At 40.0% G+C, this 19,554-nt stretch overlaps 2 protein-coding genes across 2 annotated transcripts; both read left to right on the top strand.

Moving 5' to 3' along the window:
- The first annotated feature begins 2,986 nt into the window (after positions 1 to 2,986).
- tmem205 (transmembrane protein 205) lies at positions 2,987 to 5,920 on the top strand. Its single transcript, XM_042392916.1, has 4 exons — positions 2,987 to 3,107; positions 4,226 to 4,341; positions 4,450 to 4,613; positions 4,775 to 5,920. Exons 2-4 carry the CDS (start codon positions 4,242 to 4,244, stop codon positions 5,075 to 5,077), a joined length of 567 nt encoding a protein of 188 aa, XP_042248850.1. The 5' UTR covers positions 2,987 to 3,107; positions 4,226 to 4,241; the 3' UTR covers positions 5,078 to 5,920.
- A 2,766-nt stretch (positions 5,921 to 8,686) lies between these two features.
- On the top strand, positions 8,687 to 19,007 carry rab3db (RAB3D, member RAS oncogene family, b). Its single transcript, XM_042393137.1, has 5 exons — positions 8,687 to 9,067; positions 12,916 to 13,152; positions 17,248 to 17,366; positions 18,008 to 18,132; positions 18,272 to 19,007. Exons 2-5 carry the CDS (start codon positions 12,916 to 12,918, stop codon positions 18,457 to 18,459), a joined length of 669 nt encoding a protein of 222 aa, XP_042249071.1. The 5' UTR covers positions 8,687 to 9,067; the 3' UTR covers positions 18,460 to 19,007.
- The last annotated feature ends 547 nt before the right edge of the window (positions 19,008 to 19,554 follow it).

Below are 19,554 nucleotides of genomic sequence, written 5' to 3'. Positions count from 1 at the left end.
AGTTTTGTTTTTTAAAGTTGTACGCAAGGTGCACTCTCTTCTAACTGAAGAGCCTTTTAAGCCATCCAATCACTAATTTCTGCTGACAGGGCTCAGATAATCAGGGACAGCAGAGATATATTTGACATACTAGTTGGTCAGCAATATCATTCATTTTTGTGTCCATAAAGGATAATAGTACAACTCAGGCTGGATAGCACCAAGTGGACGCTGGATGAAGCACTTGCCAAAAGATCATTTAGTCTGAATTACCACCTCTGTTATTGTGGTATTCTGTATTGGCAGGCAAGTTCCCAACCAGCACTTTGCTTTAGAAAGGTTTGATTTAATATATGAAAATCCCATTTGGGATTTGGGAATGCACTGGCAGCTGTAATTTAACCAGAAAAATCTAAATCCTCTAAGGATTACCCAGCTTAGGTAGTAGAGTCTGTTGTTTGCTGCATTAAAGTGAACTGATAAATTCTCATTATCAACAGCCACATAAATTGGTGATGATTCAATGCAAGTTATTAGAGATGTTTCCACACCTGGCCCAGCCCAAACAAGATGACCCACCACATCCAAAGCTCATAATTCAGTAGGGTTGCTCAGAGGCCAACCCACTCATGGGCACGCCATTGATCCCATATCATTTCACTAAGCTGTTCAGGCAGCAGTGTGCTGAGAAATGTCAGTTTGCTGCTGAGGATCCCACTGTTACAAGGATTCTCCCAAACAATGATGAAAAGTCACATCAACTGCAGTTAAATGTGCAGTCAAAAAAAAGAATAAGTCTGTGTATATATGTGAGGATCCTGCTGTGTCACAGAGACACAGAAATAGATGAAAAATAGATCAAAGAGGAGTGTCAGTGTTTCACAGGGTGGTTCTATCAAAGACTTTTATGGGATACAACTTCTGAGGTTAAAAATAAAGATAAATCGGGGCTTCCTGTGACAGACATAACTGCAACATGTCTATTTTGAGTCCAGAGAAAGATCTCTGGGACATCCTTCTCTCTCTCTCTCTCTCTCTCTCTCTCTCTCTCTATGCTTCCTCTTATTAATGTCAGCTATCCAAAAAAGGTAATAATATAAAATGAAATAAAAGCCTAATAAAAATAGCTGATTCTACCACACCATATATGATACTACCATACAGTGTGGAAAAAACAAAGGATTCTGTAAGTTCAAAACTACTAAGGACAAGCTAGAAGAGGAAAATCAAGGTTTGAGAGGGTAAAAACAGATTTGAGGTCACTGTACTCGAGTATTTCTGTTCATTCTTATACTTTTCTTTGTTTCAAAGGGAAATTTTACAACTACATCTAACTGATATCTAGTCACAGGCTACTATGCAGAACAAGATACACGCAGACCACATAAGCTCATAAAATATGTTGTACTGTTAAGACAAGTTAGCCAGCTCTGTATAGAGACTGACTGTATACCATCTGGACATGCAACATTAACATTTCATTCATAATATTTGTATTACTTTTAGCTCTTTCTGTTTTCTTTCTTATGATACATTTTTATATACCGGTATTATATTTTCCACCATAACTATCTTTTGAACTTACTTTGCACCACTTTTAAACCAATGACAATCTTCTCTATCTCTATCTTCAGACCTGCTAGCTCTTCCTATATTTCAGTCAATAAGAATAGATATAAATAAATCAAGTATAAATATAAATAAATAGGTATAAATGGACAAATAGGTATCTTATTGTCAGTGGTGGAAAGTAACCAAGTACATTTACTCATGTACTGTATTTAAGTACAATTTTGAGATACTTTACATGAGTGTTTCCATTTTACACTGTTTTATTTTTCTACTCCACTAAATTTATGTGACAGCTGTAATGAAGCCTACTAGTTGCCTTCCAGATCAAGATTCTAAATTTTAAAAAAACATATAAGTTTATAAATTACACTGCATTGTTAAAGAATAAACAAGGGTTTCCCAACATTTTTAGTTTGTGAGCCCTTACCAAAAAGCAGTGTAGGGGCACCTCGTCATGTTTCAGATGTCTATGAGTTGTTGAGCAGCTCCAACAAAGAGATGTTTCCCCTCTGAACTTCTCATATGATTTCATTTAAACAGCGGTTTGAGGCCAGAACAGGTAAAGTCATCCAATATTTCACAAAGATTAGAGAATAGTAGGCAAAATCACTACAAATATGTGTAGAAGTTAAAAAAAAAAAAAAAAAAAAATTCCTACCATTGTCTATTAACCATGTCACAACCCCTCAGATTTATCTTGCGACCCTTCAGAGTGAGCTGGGTATGATGTATGTAGGTTTAGCTACATCTTGATCAACTACAACAGCAAAATTTACACATTATTGCATCAGTTATAACACTTTAATAATGTGATACATGAAAATACATCATTCACAGGGGCCATTTGAACAGTAGTTACTTTTGATACTTTAAGTACATTTTGCTAAAAAAATACTTTGGACTTTCATTGAGTAGGATTTTGGATGCAGTACTTTTACTAGTAATGGAGTATCTTTTTACACTGGTACTTTTACTTATGGCTCTAAAGTACTCCTTCCACCATTGCTCATCATACAGCCACAGCGTATAACAGTGTCATACCTTAAATGTGTTACAACACATTTCATAGTGTGAGAGATACAACTTCGGCAGCAGTCATTACTCTGTGAAATGAGATGAGAAATGTACTCAAATTCACACAAAAACATGATAAGGGAATTAAATTCAATCAGAAGTTTGTACCTGAAAAAGCCAAAATACTGCATTTAATATATCATCAATCAATTTATGTAATATATTTCAGAATGGAAAAAGTTGCTGTTCATCCAAAGATCACACATGAGTCACGGAGAAACACATTTGGGAAAGAAAATTACAACCAATAAAGTGACTGTGACAAGAAACATCAAATGAATAGATGAACAGATGAAAATAGTACATGTTGTAAATATTATTTTCAAAGAATCCCATTGGTCCGTCTCTCCTCGAGGGGCGGGGCGTGTGGACATAATAATGTGACAGAGGAAGCGTCTCTGCTGAACTGTGGATCAGATCATACTGACGTTATTCAATTAGTATTTTGCTCTCCAAATTTCTTCAAGGAAGCGGAAGCGCAGGTAAGTTTTTGTGAGGTGCAGTTAGTATTTGTTCTTCTCTTGGAGGAATACAGCTCGAAGACAGCAACGCTGCTCAGATAAAACTTGTGTAACTCTCCTTTAGCTCAGAGGCTAAAGCTGGTTAGCTTGTCAAGACCAGACTAAAAAATAAGTCTCACCTGCAGTAGACAGAGCTCAGGTTTCACTGCTTCTCTGTCGTGTATTTACCTTTATCACTCCGTTTTCATAAGTTGTCGCCTTAGGGATGATTTAATAGGTTATAGTTGTCAGTGACGTCTGAAATATATTATATGTGCTCTGCCTCTGCACCCTTATCTCATTCTTATCAGGACTGCTGCACATATGGAGCACCAGGCTGAACAGATACAAGACTTTATCTCTCTGGCCCTGTTCTTTAACGCTAATGTGCGTTAATTTCATGAAAATTGCCTGTAAACATAACTTTTAATTGTATTTTACTTCTGCTTAACATCTCAGAGAACCCAGCTGTAAAACATGGTTAAATTAAATGGATTATCAATCCTCTATATCTGTGATTGGTACTGTTTACACAGCTCTACCTCATGCAATCCCAAATACACTCACTTGTCAGTTTATTATGTACACCCAGATACAAACTAACACAGCATAATAAACAGCCCTGCAATAAATCCTCCATGAAGGTTATAATGTTCAGTTTTTATTTAATCATTTTATAGAGGTGTTGATTTATTTTATGGTCATTTATTGTAATTTATGACATTTTGGAAAACAAAGGGAATATACAGTACCAGTGAAAAGTTTGGACACACTTTTTCATTCAAGAGAATGGGAAGGTATTCATGCTTATATTAACCTATAACACACAATTTAATGTAATAACAATGCGTTATGGTCATTTCCGCCATTTGTCACCTTCATTAGATGGCAAAGTGATGGGTCACCACTTCATTACTTTTATACATATTGGGTTTTAATAAGGACAAAAAAAGAAAAGAATGTTTAAAGGAGAAAAAGATTGATTTTGAAGTTATTATTATTTTTAATTATACAACAATGTGGGACCCTAAATTCTGTAAAGCCAATGTCAACAAAACACATGTATACTAACTGTGTATATCCTGTATGTCTGTTTGTAGTTTGCAGAGTGACACCATGGCAACAGAAGGGGATCCCACAGACCTGGTCAAAGTGTTACACCTCTTGGTGCTCTCTTTCACCTGGGGCATGCAGGTCTGGGTCTCCTTTATTGCAGGTATGAGGTGCGCAAGATGAGCCATCATGGTTGGAAATATGCCTTCCTGTTTCAACACTGTATTTGATCTCTGACCCCTTTTCTTGATCCTGATGTCTGTGCCTGCAGGTTTTGCCTTGGTGTGGCAGGTAACTCTGCACACCTTTGGTCTGGTGCAGAGTAAACTATTCCCTGTATACTTCTACTGTCTGCTGGGCAGCAACTTTGTCAGCCTGGCTGTGTATGCTGTGTATCACCCCAGAGAGCTGCTGGACTCGCATGAAAGTGTGCAGGTCAAACATCACATTTACATATACAGTAACTGTAGCTGTTGTTAGAGTAACACTCTACACAAGTCTTATACACATATAAGACTTGGAAAGACAGATCTTTTTACTCAAAGTAAATCATCATCATGTTGTCTTCCAGTAAGGCTTATTCTCTTCTTCTGCAGATGGCTCTGTACTTTGTGGCGTTGATCATGGCAGGTCTCAACGCCCAGTGGTTCGGCCCAGCAGCCACTGAGGTGATGTTCCAGATGAGGGAGGTGGAGAAGGAGCATGGCCTGGGGGACCAGATTGGCTTGGGCAGCCAGAAAGAGGGTTACACCAAGCTCAAAGAGCAGGACCCCAAGTACAGAGCCTACAAGAGCACGTTTGGCCGCTACCACGGGTTGTCCAACCTCTGCAACCTGATTGGGTTCATCTGCACTACAACTAATTTGATCTACACAGCTCTGAATTTATCCACCATTTAGAGAAGATTAGGTTTCAAGATTCAATTCATGAAAAATATCTTGCAGTCCATTTGTGATACAGCATTTCATATGTCATAGTGAAAATTATGTTAGGAGTCAAGAGGGCCAGCATACTGTACATGGACTTGAGTTGAAAATGCCCACGAATAAGTGAAAGTGATATTATGTAAGTTTAATTACAAAAAAATTTGCATCACTTTTGTTACCACTGATGGAGTTTCAGCTGTCTCAAGTGTCCTTATGAGTGACCCCCACCCCCCCACCCCCCAACCCCAAAAAATATTGCTCTTCACTTTTATCTGGCCGTCAATTTTTCTAAATACACAAGTAAAATTTAATCAAAAAACCTCAGGTCCCGTATGGGCAGTTTACTTGTATCACCAGCAGGGGGTGATGTTTGGGCATATATTCAGGTATATTCAGAGACGGGTTTGTTGATCCATTGCTGAGCACAGCACAGCATACTGCAATTCATTTGTAAAATGTCATGTTTTAAGTTTAACTGCTGGACACAAGATATCTCCTACTTCAATGAAAAGTCCATTTGTGTAATTTGCATACTGGACTATGATCGGCTTCCAACCTAGTTGTCACAAAATCAACTTGAGACTGAGATTTAAGGTGAGCACAGAGAAGCTTTCCCCCTTCAGAAGATGAGTGTAAAAACAGCCTTTTTGTGTCAAACTCTACACATACATGATTCTGCACAGTGAAGCTCAAACATCCAACTGAAGGTACAAGAAGAAAAACACATTTTTGAGTGGAGGGGGACTTTAAATTTGTCAACACTGTTGAATTAACACTGTGAATGGAAAATTAAACAGCATGCTTTTCATATTCTTACATGTACAACCAGTGTTGTTTTTTCATATTTGATACTATAGGTCTCTCTTTTTTGTTTTGTTTTTTCTACTCATGCAAAGAAAGAAAGAAACTCTCTGTTAAACCTAATAGATTCACACTGATGTGGATGAGTGATCCCAGACCCAACAGACGGTGCCTGGATTTGAAATCGGCAGGTTTTTAATGTAATTACCAGTGACGCACATCAGATTTTGAGAGCACCAGCCTTGAACGCAGAGAAGAGCTTTGCTGGCAAGCTAGAGGCCCTATTACAGCTACAACATCAGCACTAATGGATTATAATGGACTCATTTCAATATAAAAAGCAGGGACTGAAAGTAAAAGGATGTTTTCCCAAACGTAATTTATGTAGGCCTTTTTTAAGATGTTTCCTCCATCTGTGATCATGAATTCAGTAATCATTTAATGAGGTTTGTTTTTATTTTTTCTTGCTTTCTAGCTAATAAAATATGCTCTGGTATAAACACATAAAACGACCTCCAAACACAGTTTGTTTTATCAGGCTGACATTGTGTTAATGTGCCTTGATGTCCATTTAGATATTGTACAAGGAAGTTAGTCCAAGTGTCTCGAGGAAGGAGACCAAAAACCTGCTCTGAACCTCTCAGGGAATGCACTGGGTCTATAGCTGTCTCGTCAGATTGCCCGCTGCAGCAACATCAGGAAATAAATCTTGTTTCACCAAAGAACAAGTTTATCTACTCATCTCTGCAAGGCATGACTTACAGAAGCAAGAAGAAGTTTCAAGTGAAATTATTAATATACAGCTTGAGAAATGACAGGACTGTAAGAATAACTTCAAAAATGATATAACAATGTATATTATTTGGATTAGTAGAGTATGGACAGAAGGACCATGAAGAGAATGTTAACTGTTTAAAAATTCCTCAGCTATGGGTGTGCAAAGTAAAACATGAGGAAGTAGGGAAACAAAAGGAAGTGTTGAAGACTTGCACCAGACAAGTTCCACCATCCTCCCTCATTCCTGACCCACACAAGGAAATGAATTTGTGTCTATTTGTGTGCAAGAAAGAGATTCACTGCAGTCTGAACTTAGACTGCTGCCAGTTCAGGGCTTATTATTTGGAACTCTAGAGATACTGCAGAGCAGCCCTGCAGTAATATGTTGTGTTGAATTAATTATGAGCCAGAGTCTCGGGCAGCTTTATTCAATCATCTCTAATGTGGAAATGTGGACCTAATTTGCAATTGTCTGATCTAAGTGATGGATATGCACCTATACAGTATAAAAACACTGAGACCAAAAAAGAATGTACAATTTATCAAAGGATTAGGCTGCTCAGTTTGATACAAGCACTAACACAGAGAGACAAACACAACTCTGGTAGTGATAATGTAACTTGTACCAAAAAAAACCCAAAACTACTAAAGCACATAATGAAACCAAGAGTGAGCACTGAAGACCATGCACTATGAGTGCCACACCTATAAGAGACTGTAAAGGTATTTGACTATGATGTAACATGAGAGAAAAATACCATAATTCACAGTTGAATGACATCTACACTTTAAAGTAGCAACAGAGACTTTGTAGGAATATTATAAAAGAGAAAAATAACATGTACACTTTTCCCTCCTGATACCGACTCTGATACTTCTGATCCCAAATTCAAAATCTGTTAAGCTCACTGTGGGGAACTTATTGCGATTATCTTCATGTAAGGTAACATGAGACCATTTTTGTGGTGCTAAAAACTGAGTTACCAGTCTGCTGTGACTAATGAATGTATGACATTGACATTGACAAAGATAAAAACTGGATTGTTGAATCCCTAACATACACAACACAATACACAACTTAAAGTCCTAATAAGCAAAGCTGGATTCCATGTGGGGTCTGCATTGAAATTAGTTTGTGGTAATAAAATTTACTGAACTTTATTGGGTTTGTTTGGTAACACACTAAAGCACAATATACTTAGGTTAAACTGAAATGATAAGAGCCTCAAGGTGGCTCCTGCATTCTTAATCATTATGTGCTGGACCATTTCTTGGCTGGACACAGTCACTTCCTGGAGTCTTCACCGTGAGACTCCAGAAAGTTACTACACCCAGTAATGTATCATTTTTACACATTGCCTTTTTACAAATTAAGAAACGAGATATAACATGCTAATTGGTGCTGGTGGGTAGATTTTGTTACCTTTGGACAGAGCCAGGCTTGCTGTTTCCCCTGTTCTCAGTGTTTGTACTAAGCTAAGCCATCCAGCTGCTGGCTGTGGCCTATCTTACACACATAAGAGTGGTATCAATCTTTTCATCTAACTCTTTGTAACAAAAGCAGTCATGCATATTACCCTAAATGTTGAAGTACTCCTTCAAACATAACAGGTTATGTATGCAACTGGGAGGAATGGGGGGTCAGTAGGGGCCCACTGCTCATTTTAGCCCCAAGGCTCCCTGACAGGTTAACCCTGCCCTGCTGATATGGATGGAATATTAGTATAGGAGGGAACTGGAGAGAAAAAATATTATAAAGCTGCTGTAAGATAGAAACTGAGTCTTACAAACAAAAGTTTCTATAGATCATTACTGAAAAATTAAGCTATAATGATACCATAAAAGAAAGATGTAATCCTCACTTCCCAACAAAACCCTAAAGATGTGAATATTGGAAAATAAATATAACCACTAGAAAGTACTGAATGGCCTGTATCTTCTGTAGTGATATTATAAAGGTGTCTCTGTAAGGTGTGTGCGTTGATGTGGTGCCCGCGCGCTCACGTGCGCACGCACGAGGGACAACCCTCTCCACCAGCAGCGTCATGTAGCTGTCGGCTGCTCAAGTGCGGTGTCCGCATTAACTCTATGACAGACCGAGGAGCTCCAGCACCGACAGCGTCAGCTTTGTACACAACCGAGATCCGGGAGCAGCTCCAGCCCGTGAGACGGCGAACAACGAAACGGGAAATAAGTAGCCTGTCGAGGAAGGAAGGCACCTCGGCTGCTGGTGCTGTTGCTGCAGCAGAAAGGTGCACTTTGTTAGCTATACTTTTATAAGCTTCATAACCCGGCCGGCATCTCACCGCCGGACAGAAGATATCACCGTATCAGAGAGAGGCGAAAGGGAACCCAGTTGGACGTTTGTTCTCTTCCGCAAAAAAGGTAAGTTTCTTTAAGTTTCTGAGTCCAGTGTGTGTGTGTGTGTTTTTCCTGCTTCATGTTTCCCTCATGCCTTGGTGCTATTTGGAGCACCCTCACTCAAAATAAAGTGACTCGTTGCCTTTTTTAAATTTTTGTGTGTGTGTGTGTTTTTAACTGAATAGGTTGATCCCCACGAAAATATAGCCAACGGGTTTTTATTTTTTAGGTCTGTTTTTGTTCGACACACAACTGTTGCATGATGTAAGCATATTTGGCATATAGTGTTGTGTCATTAGTAACTTTCCAATATCGAAATAATGTCCAATCCTTTTGATTCTCATCTATTTTCGCGTCCCAGCCCTTCCCCTAATGAGAGAACAGATGTGACAGCTGCCAACTAATCAATAGTGGTTATTTCCTGTTGGTCAGGCAGCCTGCTGGCTCCTGGCTCAGCAAACAGTGCCAGCTAAAGGACCTGCATGGCTGCACCATCATCCGGCCCTGGTCACCACAATGGCCTGTATTTGTTTTACTGAGATAATGCCATTCTCATGTGCCATAAAGAAGCTCCCATTCTCATCCGTGCTGCAGCTCAGTAGATGGCTTCACCACACGGAGGATGACTGTCCTGGTAATAATATCATGGCAGGTGCTGATGTGGAACACCGTGATGTGGTCAAGCTGTTTTGTTTGTGAAATGTTTGTTGCCTCATGTTGCTCTACACACGACATACTACGACTGACTGCAATTAGAAAAGCCTTCTTCCTTCACATGCTGTGTCTTGACAGTAATTTACATACCAAGAGGGAACTTGACACCACAGAATTAAGCAACGCAGTTACAGGAAATACTATATAAAGTAATTTATGTAACATGTTTATGAATAAAAACGTACATATAAAAGGAGAAGATAGAGAAGAAGGTAGAATCAGCAAACAGACTGTATGTGTCGACTTATTTGCCTTCAGACATCTAGACCTCCACAGTAAACATGAAGCACATGTGACTGGGTTTACCTCAGGCTTAGGCTGAGCTGATGGGAAAGTTGGAGTAAGAAAATAATAAAAGTTAAGTGTGATTGGATCCATGCTATGGGATCTATAAGTACGCAAAAAATGTCCCCTTGGAGACCCTCACACAGCACAGGCGTCATGTGATTTGGGATTTCACAGCCAATGTCTTTAAGGATTAGAGAGACTTGAGAGTTGCGACTTTTATGTAATGCCCAGAGAACACTTCTAAGTCTGAAGAGAACGTATTTATGGGGCATTTACTTAGGCTTCAGATTGAGCTGTGAAGTGAAGTTGTGAAAGAGCATTGTGTTTTCCCATTGTCTGTAAAGCAGCATTCATTGCAACATCAACCAGCACACAAGGTTGCACCGGCTGGTGTTTGTAGAAAGTGTGTGCCTCATGCCACAGCGGCCTTGATATTTTCTTTATTTTATTTTCTGCAATGATTAATCGATTGACAGAGAATCAATCAGCAAATATTTTGATAATTGAACAATCGTCTTTTTTCTGTTAAAAAAAAAAAGCAAAACATTTGCTGGTTGAAGCTTCATGAATGTGTGGATTCATCACCATTTCTGGTAGGGCTGTAGTCTGCTGGTCGACTGGTCGATTAGTTGGTCGATATGCTCTCGTCCGACTAAATTCTCATTGGTTGAATAATCTCTGTGTTATTTTCATAAGGAGAAAAGTGCTACATCAATAGCTTTCCAGGATTAATCCATTATTTCCTGCGGCGGGAGGGACAGACTAACAAATTACCTGTGAAAACGGGTACAAAAGGTTAGTAGTAAGTTGTCAGTCTGGTAGTAAATGTACAGAACAGACTACAGTGTGTCAGTTAATAAATGCTAAAAAGTCACGTCTGTTGTTTCCCCAAATGCTGGAAAAGTAAATGGGGTTAGCTCCAAAGTTAGCAACAATGGGTTAGCATAACCCGAAGACACAAAACAGAGAAATACAGAACAGAGAAATGTGTGACTGCCAAGTTTACTATGCACACTGTCCCCCCCCCCCTCAATTAGTTGAAGATTATGTACTACTTTAGTCGACCAAGATTTTCTTTGGTTGACTGCAGCCCTAATTTCTGGCTGTAATGGTTTCATCAGAGAGCAGCGAACTAAGTAACATCAATTATTTTAAATCATTTTTTAAATTGACACACAACTGTATACAAAACTAAGCCACCAGTGTATGTATGGAGCGAGTACTCACTCTCTCATACACTGGCACTGTAAGTATTGTGAGAGTAAACACGTGTACACACAGTAAACCATTTTGCCAGGCTTGCCAGGCTCAGTAATGAGCTTCCTCTCCTCCTCTTTTTTTCCACCGCCCTTGGTGTTAGTGTGATTGATATCTCTTTCCTGCTCTGGAGACCTCCATCTGGCCAGTTAAAAGCTGAGCGAAGTCACTGCCTTGACCACTAATGGGTCTTGCCGGCAGCTGAGTCCTAGTCTGGTCTCCACGGAGACGAGACTCACCAGAGAGAGGCAGGGCTGAGCCGCATCGATTGATCAGTTGTGTGTTTGTGTGTGTGTGTGTGTGTGTGTGTGTGTGTTTGTGTGTTCGGAGGGGATAGACATGGCCAAGTCTCCTTTTCACACCCTGTGCTGTGCAGCTGCTCTCCCTCCTCCCTCTGTTTGGATGACAGACACTGAAAGGCGTAATGTCAGGTAATCTCATACCTGCCCTCAGGAGAGATTACGCTGAGATGAATGGCTATAATGAAGCAGGTGGACAGATGGCAGAGCTTCCCGTCATTTAAGAGCACAAATGTTAGCCATTCTAAACGTTATCTCAGCGTTATCTTTTTCATTTCGATGACAAACCCTTTAATGGAGTTGCAACAGGATTACAGTAATCACAAACAGATTTCACTCACATCTGCCTCTGCTTTGATTCAATAGTAGAAAAGTAACAACTACACTTTGTAACTTCTGTAATATTCCTATAAGTAGAGCATGCTTCATTCTAGCGCTGAAGTGATTAGTTGATTAGCTCAAGAGAAAATGAATCCGCAGCTATTCTTATAATTTTTCAATATTTGCATGTTTTATCTTTCAAATGTGAGAACTTGATGCTTTTCTTTGTTCAGTATGAAAGTCAATTGGATATCTTTGGGTTTTAGATTGTTGGTTGGACTAAAAAAAGACTTATGGGAATTGTGATGGGCATTTTTCACTATTTTCTGATGTTTTATAGTTTTGTGTTATATATATTTTATAAGATAAGAAGCAGATTAATCTATAACAGCTGCAACAAGTAATCGATTCATCGATTAGGTGGTAGAGAGAAAATATGGGCAAGAATTTTGATAATTGATTAATCGCTTTGAATCGTTTTTCAGGAAAAAAAATTCTAAAATTCTGGTTCCAGCGTCTTAAATGTGAATATTTTCAGATTTCTTTAGTCTTCTATGATAGTAAACTGAATATCTTTTGGTTGTGAACTGTTGGTCGTGACAAAACAAGATATTTTAGGTTGCTTTTTCAATCTTTGGGTTTGAGATTGTCTGTCGGACTACAAAAGCAATTTAAAGATGTCAGTTTGGATTTATGGGAATAGTGATGGGTGTTTTCCACTATTTACTGACATTTTATAGAAGACTGATCTTTGTATGTATGACGACCTCCTGACCGATGTTCCACACTGAGGTCACATGATATCTAAGTCACTTCCATTTGCTGATGATGACAGTAAAAAGCCATTTAAAGCTTCATCAAAGCTACTAAACTAATAATTGTTGCAGCTCTAATTGATTCTAAGCAGCATCAGCTATGCTCAGAGACCAGTTACACTCATGGTGCTACAAGATGACATTTTGACACCGGCTTGTCCTTCTCCCCCTTCTCTAGATGGCATCAAACGACTCGCGGCTCCAGCAGCAGCCGTCCCAAAAGGACGCAGCCGACCAGAACTTTGACTACATGTTCAAGCTGTTGATCATTGGCAACAGCAGCGTGGGCAAAACCTCCTTCCTTTTCCGCTACGCAGACGACTCCTTCACCTCTGCGTTCGTCAGCACCGTGGGCATCGACTTCAAGGTCAAGACGGTCTTCCGCAACGACAAGAGGATCAAACTGCAGATCTGGGTGAGTGGATTAAAGATGCCATAAGTTTGATTTCTGCCATTTGTAACAGGCAAACTAGAGAGCGTAAACAAAGTGGATGCTGCCTTCCCCTCAAGATTTTATTGCTTTAGCTGTACATAAAGACAACAGGGAGATAAATAAACAAGTGGAATGCTTGTTAGCACCAGGACGTTTTTTTCAGTCAACATTTCGGACAGCTGAAAGGTTACCAGAAGACCTGTGGGTTTCACCATTGTGCAGGTTTAGCCTGTAAATTGTGCAAGCGTAAAGAAAGCATGACTTCCTCATAGTTTCAAACACATATTTACTCCCTACACTTATCTGGCATCTACTAAGAGTTCACACGATGTATCAAGCTGTGAAGGTGTGAAGTTTCCAGACATGAGAACTGTGTTCAACTATTTAAATTATCTACGGAAAACAAAAATCACTCCTGATGCTTCTGGCAGCTCTTGGGTTTCTCATTACTGTGATTTCTGTGATTTGTCCTGATCTGATTGGAACATTTCTCAACTCCACGTTCTTCGTTAATCATATGATTGGCATTTAATTATGTTGTGAGGAAAATTTCATCACTAAGAAATGAGGTTTCACTCCGCCTCAGTTAATACTTCCAGATTTGGAGATGTTTTGCTCCTTATTAAAAAATATGGTTGAATTTATGGTTTTGGGATTTAGATAATAATCTGCCCCCCCCCCCAAATGTCACCATGAGGCATTTAAAAGATGTATCCTTCCTTCCTGTGTTATGTTTATCACCCACAATAACTTGTGAAGATATTGTTATTGCAGGAAGGTTATTATGACAGAGCCCTTTCAGGACCTGTGATATAATACAAAAGCAATGCTGTACATATTAAGTTGGTGTAGCTCACATATTCATATTTGTTTTGTTGAGACAGGCTGGTGACATCTTGGATATTATTGGAGCTGCAATTTGTTGAGTTGTGAAGCCTCGCATATCTTTCAGTTAGTATTGATGGTCTACTTGAGACTGCTGTTCCTCTTTCATGCAGTTTTTCATCTCTGTGTAGCGTATGTGGTCATGATTTTTGAAAACTTATCAGTGGCACATTTCATGAGTTTGTAGCTGTTGTGACCGACGCTGCGCCAAAGCAAGCAGCAGTTACCGTTATTCACAAAGTCAGTTAAAAAGGCTTCTTTACAAAATTTGGGATGTCAGTTTTAAAGACATGGGCAGGTAGGGAGAGTGTAACAAAAAGAAAGACATGAGTTGCATTATGGGAAATGTGGGATGTAGCATTTTTTTCAACTAGGGACAGAAAGTCAGGATATCTGTAGCTTCGATGTCTTTCTTCTGTTTTTGGATGTTTTTGTTGTGAGCTCCTCAGCTTTCTAGCGGTGCAGCACTTGGAGCACACCTTTAAGTTCATTTTATTTTACATATAACATAAAGATGTAGAGAGGCTAGATACAAGCTGCCTGAACTTTCGATGCACCAAACAACCTCGGCCATCACTGACTGAAAAACACTAACAAACCATGGCCCGAGAATTCCACTCCTCTTAAACAATCTGACTGAAATATTGTACATTGCATTCCTCACAGTACACTACGAATCCTATTGATATACGTTGTTAAGGCTGTTCAAACAGATGATTCATTTGAACCAACAATGTGTGAGCCACTGTATGATACACACAAGTTGACCAAGATGAATCAGCAGCAGAGGAGCCAACACCAAAACACACACACTCAGTCACTTACCTGACCAAACATGTGTTTCTATTAAATGACATGCAGCATTAGCAGTGTGTGTGTGTGTGTGTGTGTGTGTGTGTGTGTGTGTGTGATATTCTGAGAGCTGAGGAGGGTGTAAGTATTAACTGTAGCGACTGTATAATATGTGTTAGATAATTATGTGATTAGTAGGCTTTTGAGAAGGTGGGCCGACTTGTGTTGCCTGGACTTGACGTAACTGCTGACGGTGCTGTTTAATGACACAGAGACCTGGTATTTCCTAAGCTCAGGAAGCAGAGGAAGTTCCCTATCAGCATCCGACGGAGACATAATGAAGATATACAGCAGCACTAGAGTAGCAGTGTATTTAAAGGGTGTGGGAGCGGCAGGCATGTCCAAGTACAAGTCCTCCTTTGTGAAGTGCGGTGTTAATAATCAACTCTGTGAAGTTTCCTCACTGTTAAATTCATGTTAACTGGCACTGAGCAGCATCTGTAAGAGATTTCACTCGGTTCTTAGACAAAGAGTATTGTTGATGATCTCACTCTGCCAGCTGCTAGCTTGTGTATCATGGAAACAAGCTAGCCTGATAACACACCACATGGCCCTCGCACCGGAGAGATTCGTAGAGCACATGTACGATGTCGACATGCTGCATACACACATTGTTTACATCCCTCCTTTTTTTGTGTCATGGAAATATGTTTCTGATCTTTGAGCAAACACACACACACACACACCTTTCGCACACTTAAACACAGCCACACATATGTTGTGTGTGTGTGTGTGGTCACCCGGGGATGATATCCTGTGTGTGGCACTGCTTTGTGTTGGCAAGCCAATAAAAATAACCCAGGTGACGCTTGTTTAAAGAACAGGGTCCCGGTGACGTCTCAGTCCTCCTGAGCATGCAGGAGCCTGATTTAAACCCCTCCCTCTCTATCAACATGCATATACACGTGAGAGAGCAGCTTTTGTTTTCTGGCTGGGGTTGATTGTAGTAACCCTGGAGACCGTCTATTTGGTTAGACGTCCCATTACGCTGCCAAATATTTGATCATCTCTGCCCGCATGAGATAAAGATGGACCTGGAATATTTCAAAGTCAAAAGTAACCCCTGACAGAAAGCAGATTGTGGTTTTATTGGAAAGAATGAAAGAATATACCATCTCTCTGATGCTGCCTCTGATAGAGGGATTTATGCAACAGGCTGCCCTCCCTGCCCTGTCCATTTTGTAAAGTGAGAAGGATCATTTGGGTCGACCACCCGGAGCTGTCCTGGCTGAAATGGAACATTCATAACCCTCAATGGCCTCTGGTTACCTGGACAACTCACTCCTCCTCCTCCTCGTCTTCACTGTGAGGAAAACATCAGACAAACACATAGGCCTTCGATGCAAATGAAGGACTCAGACAGGTTACTAAGTAACAGTGAGAGTGGAGGGGATTTGCTCCACCACCTCTGTCTACCTGTTTGATCTTTTTGCTCTGAGCTTCTACTATAAACTATATACTGTAACATCTACAAGATGCTTCAGACAAACGGGTCGCTCACTGTGGCCGGGAGGCAGCGTTGGCCAATCCTCCTCTGTCTCTGTGACGCTCACTTTTTTGTTATCTGTGTGTCTCTTCTGGTTATTGATGCAAGCCAGAAGTCCTGGTTTGATGAGAAATGATTGTGGTGGGAGCTCATATCTAAATGCCCTCTTCTGGCAGATTGTGTGAAGTAGAGCAAGAGGCATTTTGATGTGGTAATGAAGCTGAGTGCTTTGGGAGGAGAGGAATGAAAAGAGGTTTCACAGAGTGCAATCTTACCTTGATCTATCCTTTTATTTCCCAGCACACAGGATTCCTAACTTTTTTGTGTACTTTTTATGTTTTTTACCTTCTACAAATGAAACCAGATACAAACCTGAGTTTCATAACGCAAATTACTTATTACAAGCTTCTCATCATGAATAGTAATATGGCAATAAATTGTCAGTCAAAATTTCAAAATGTCAGTTTGAGGGAAAATTGAGTTTGCCTCCCCACCATTACCATTCATTAACTAGACCACCCTTTACGCCCATGTTCAGTGTAAAATAACTGTCCATCTACATTCTGACAGATGTTTTTGCATGATACAGCTGTACTGGAGTAGACCACTCACTCTAATAGCTAGCTGTTGAATTTGCTCCACACTGACTGTGTCAAAGGCAACTCAAAGCTGTAGCTAAAGGCCATAATTTGGACAATATTGCCCCCTTATGGTGTAAAATGATTAATATAATGATCACAGAGGAATTTATGATTTTTCTTTTTTTTTAATTATATTACATATATTACAAAGGATGTAAAGTGTGTGTGAACTGTTGTATAGAAATATATAAATGTGTATGTGTGTAAATGCAGGACACGGCAGGGCAAGAACGCTACCGCACCATCACCACAGCCTACTACAGAGGAGCCATGGGCTTCCTGCTCATGTATGACATCACCAACCAGGACTCCTTCAACGCAGTGCAGGACTGGTGAGTTTCTGTTGATAGCAACACCAGTGTTTTTGGTCCGGTTTCGGTCAGTTAGAACATCTCAACAACTTCTAAAGAGCTGAATGAAAGTTGGTGTAATGCCACAGGCCAGGGAAGAAGTAATAACCTTTTGGTGTGGATATTGCCACCTTGTGGTCATTTATGGAGCACTTTTGCTCATCAGTCTGAAAGTGTGAGATGTACAAGCAAGCAGCCTGTTAATTTCTTGGATTCCTTGTTCCATCATGTATCTATTCTTACAGGCCATGTCCATTTCTTTCAACACAACTTTTTTTTATTCTTTTTTTTCATCACCTTCCTTCACCATATGTAAACATAAGATATTTGGATGACCTTGAATACAAATATGTTTATTTGCTTTATGGTATTTAAAACCATTTTCCTATAACTGGTTAAAGGAATGACCAATTTAACAGAAATTGCCATAGATCTTGAACACACCATAGCACTACAGGAACTTTATCAATACAAGTGTTGACCGCACTTATTACCATGTATACAAGAAAGGATCTGATTTGTTGGATCCTTAATAGCTTTACAGATCCAACATACATTTTTTTATACTTTTCACTGCTTTGATTCATGTAGACTGTGGAACTAACTCTGTGTCTGTCCTGCAGGGCGACGCAGATCAAGACATACTCATGGGACAACGCTCAGGTGATCCTAGTCGGCAACAAGTGTGACCTGGAGGACGACAGGCTCGTTCCCACAGAGGACGGCCAGCGTCTGGCAGAGGATCTAGGTAAAAACTCTCACGTGCTCAGTATTACTCGTCTTTTTGTAAAACTGTTACCTGTGTGGGTATACAGTATATATTTGATTGTAATAATAAATTAAGTGAAATCACGTTCTGCCACCTGTGTGCCATTGCACCTCCTCAGGTTTCCAGTTCTTCGAGGCCAGCGCTAAGGACAACATCAACGTCAAGCAGGTGTTTGAGCGTCTAGTGGACGTCATCTGTGAGAAGATGAACGAGAGCATGGAGGGAGACGCCAACCTCGTGTCCAACCACAGGAACCAGGGCCTTAAAGACTTGCCTTCAGAGAACCATGGGGGCTGTGCTTGCTAAACCATCTGCCTTCTTACCAAGTCACCCAACATACACACACACATACACATACTGATACTCATACATAAAGACCGACTCCTGCTCTGTGCCTCAACCATGGAAAGTGCTGAGCCTTTTCCTCTCTCTTTACTGCAGCCAAACACAGCCCAGCACAGACCAAAGGACAGCTAGCTGAGATAATCATCATTAGCTCTGTCAGACCCCTCTGCTCTCCTGCTTCTCTTTCTTTTCCCGTAAAGAGGCCCACTCTGTGTTTGTGATCTTGACCCATCAGCTCTGTGGTGAGCTGATAGTCCACTGAAGCCTGCCCTGTGCTCTGTCCACCCCCACATCAACCACTTTGACCACTGCTGCGCTATTAGCATTTTACATTTACTGTACTTGAAACATTTGTTCAGTGGCTTTCATTTTCTGAGCCAAATATTTGTGCAGATAGCTTGAAGCTAGTGATGCCAAATGTGATGGAGACACAACATGTGTTGTTTGGCATTCATTGTTCTGTTTGAAATTCATACATATGCTTGACTTTCTATGAGCCTATGAGCCTTGAAAAACCAGACTACATGTCGTTAGCTCAGCATTTGCTAGGAGACATACATAAGATTTGATTGTTGCTACTGAACCTCATGAACAGCTATTTAAATGTGTGATACTGTAGATACAAAATCAATAATGTTTCCTCCTATATCTCTTTGTCTCAGATGTGTTCAGAAAGTGATTCTGGGTTGATAGATTGTAGAAAATTCCACAACACCTCCAAAGCATCTGCCAAAAGACCGATGACAGTTCAAAAACCGGTGTGCTTGTCCAATCATACAGTCATTCATGCTCATGACTGATTGAAGGAGAGAGGAATAAACCATTTTTGTACAGCCTACTTGAAATAATATAAGTCTCAAACAAAGGCATGAGCTTTGCAAGGCTTAAAGGAATATTTTCATTACATATTTTGTGAAATCCACTTATTTGCTTTCTTGCCAAGAGTTGGATGATTAATACCATGCTCATATTTGTACTGTAAATGTGAAACTATTGCCAGCAACCACTTTGCTTATCTTAGCACAAAGACTTTGTTTTTTGTACAGATTAAACAAA

Source organism: Thunnus maccoyii, chromosome 18, assembly GCF_910596095.1.
Source record: "Thunnus maccoyii chromosome 18, fThuMac1.1, whole genome shotgun sequence".
NCBI classification, from domain to species: domain Eukaryota; kingdom Metazoa; phylum Chordata; class Actinopteri; order Scombriformes; family Scombridae; genus Thunnus; species Thunnus maccoyii.
This window is presented reverse-complemented; position numbering and strand designations above follow the sequence as displayed.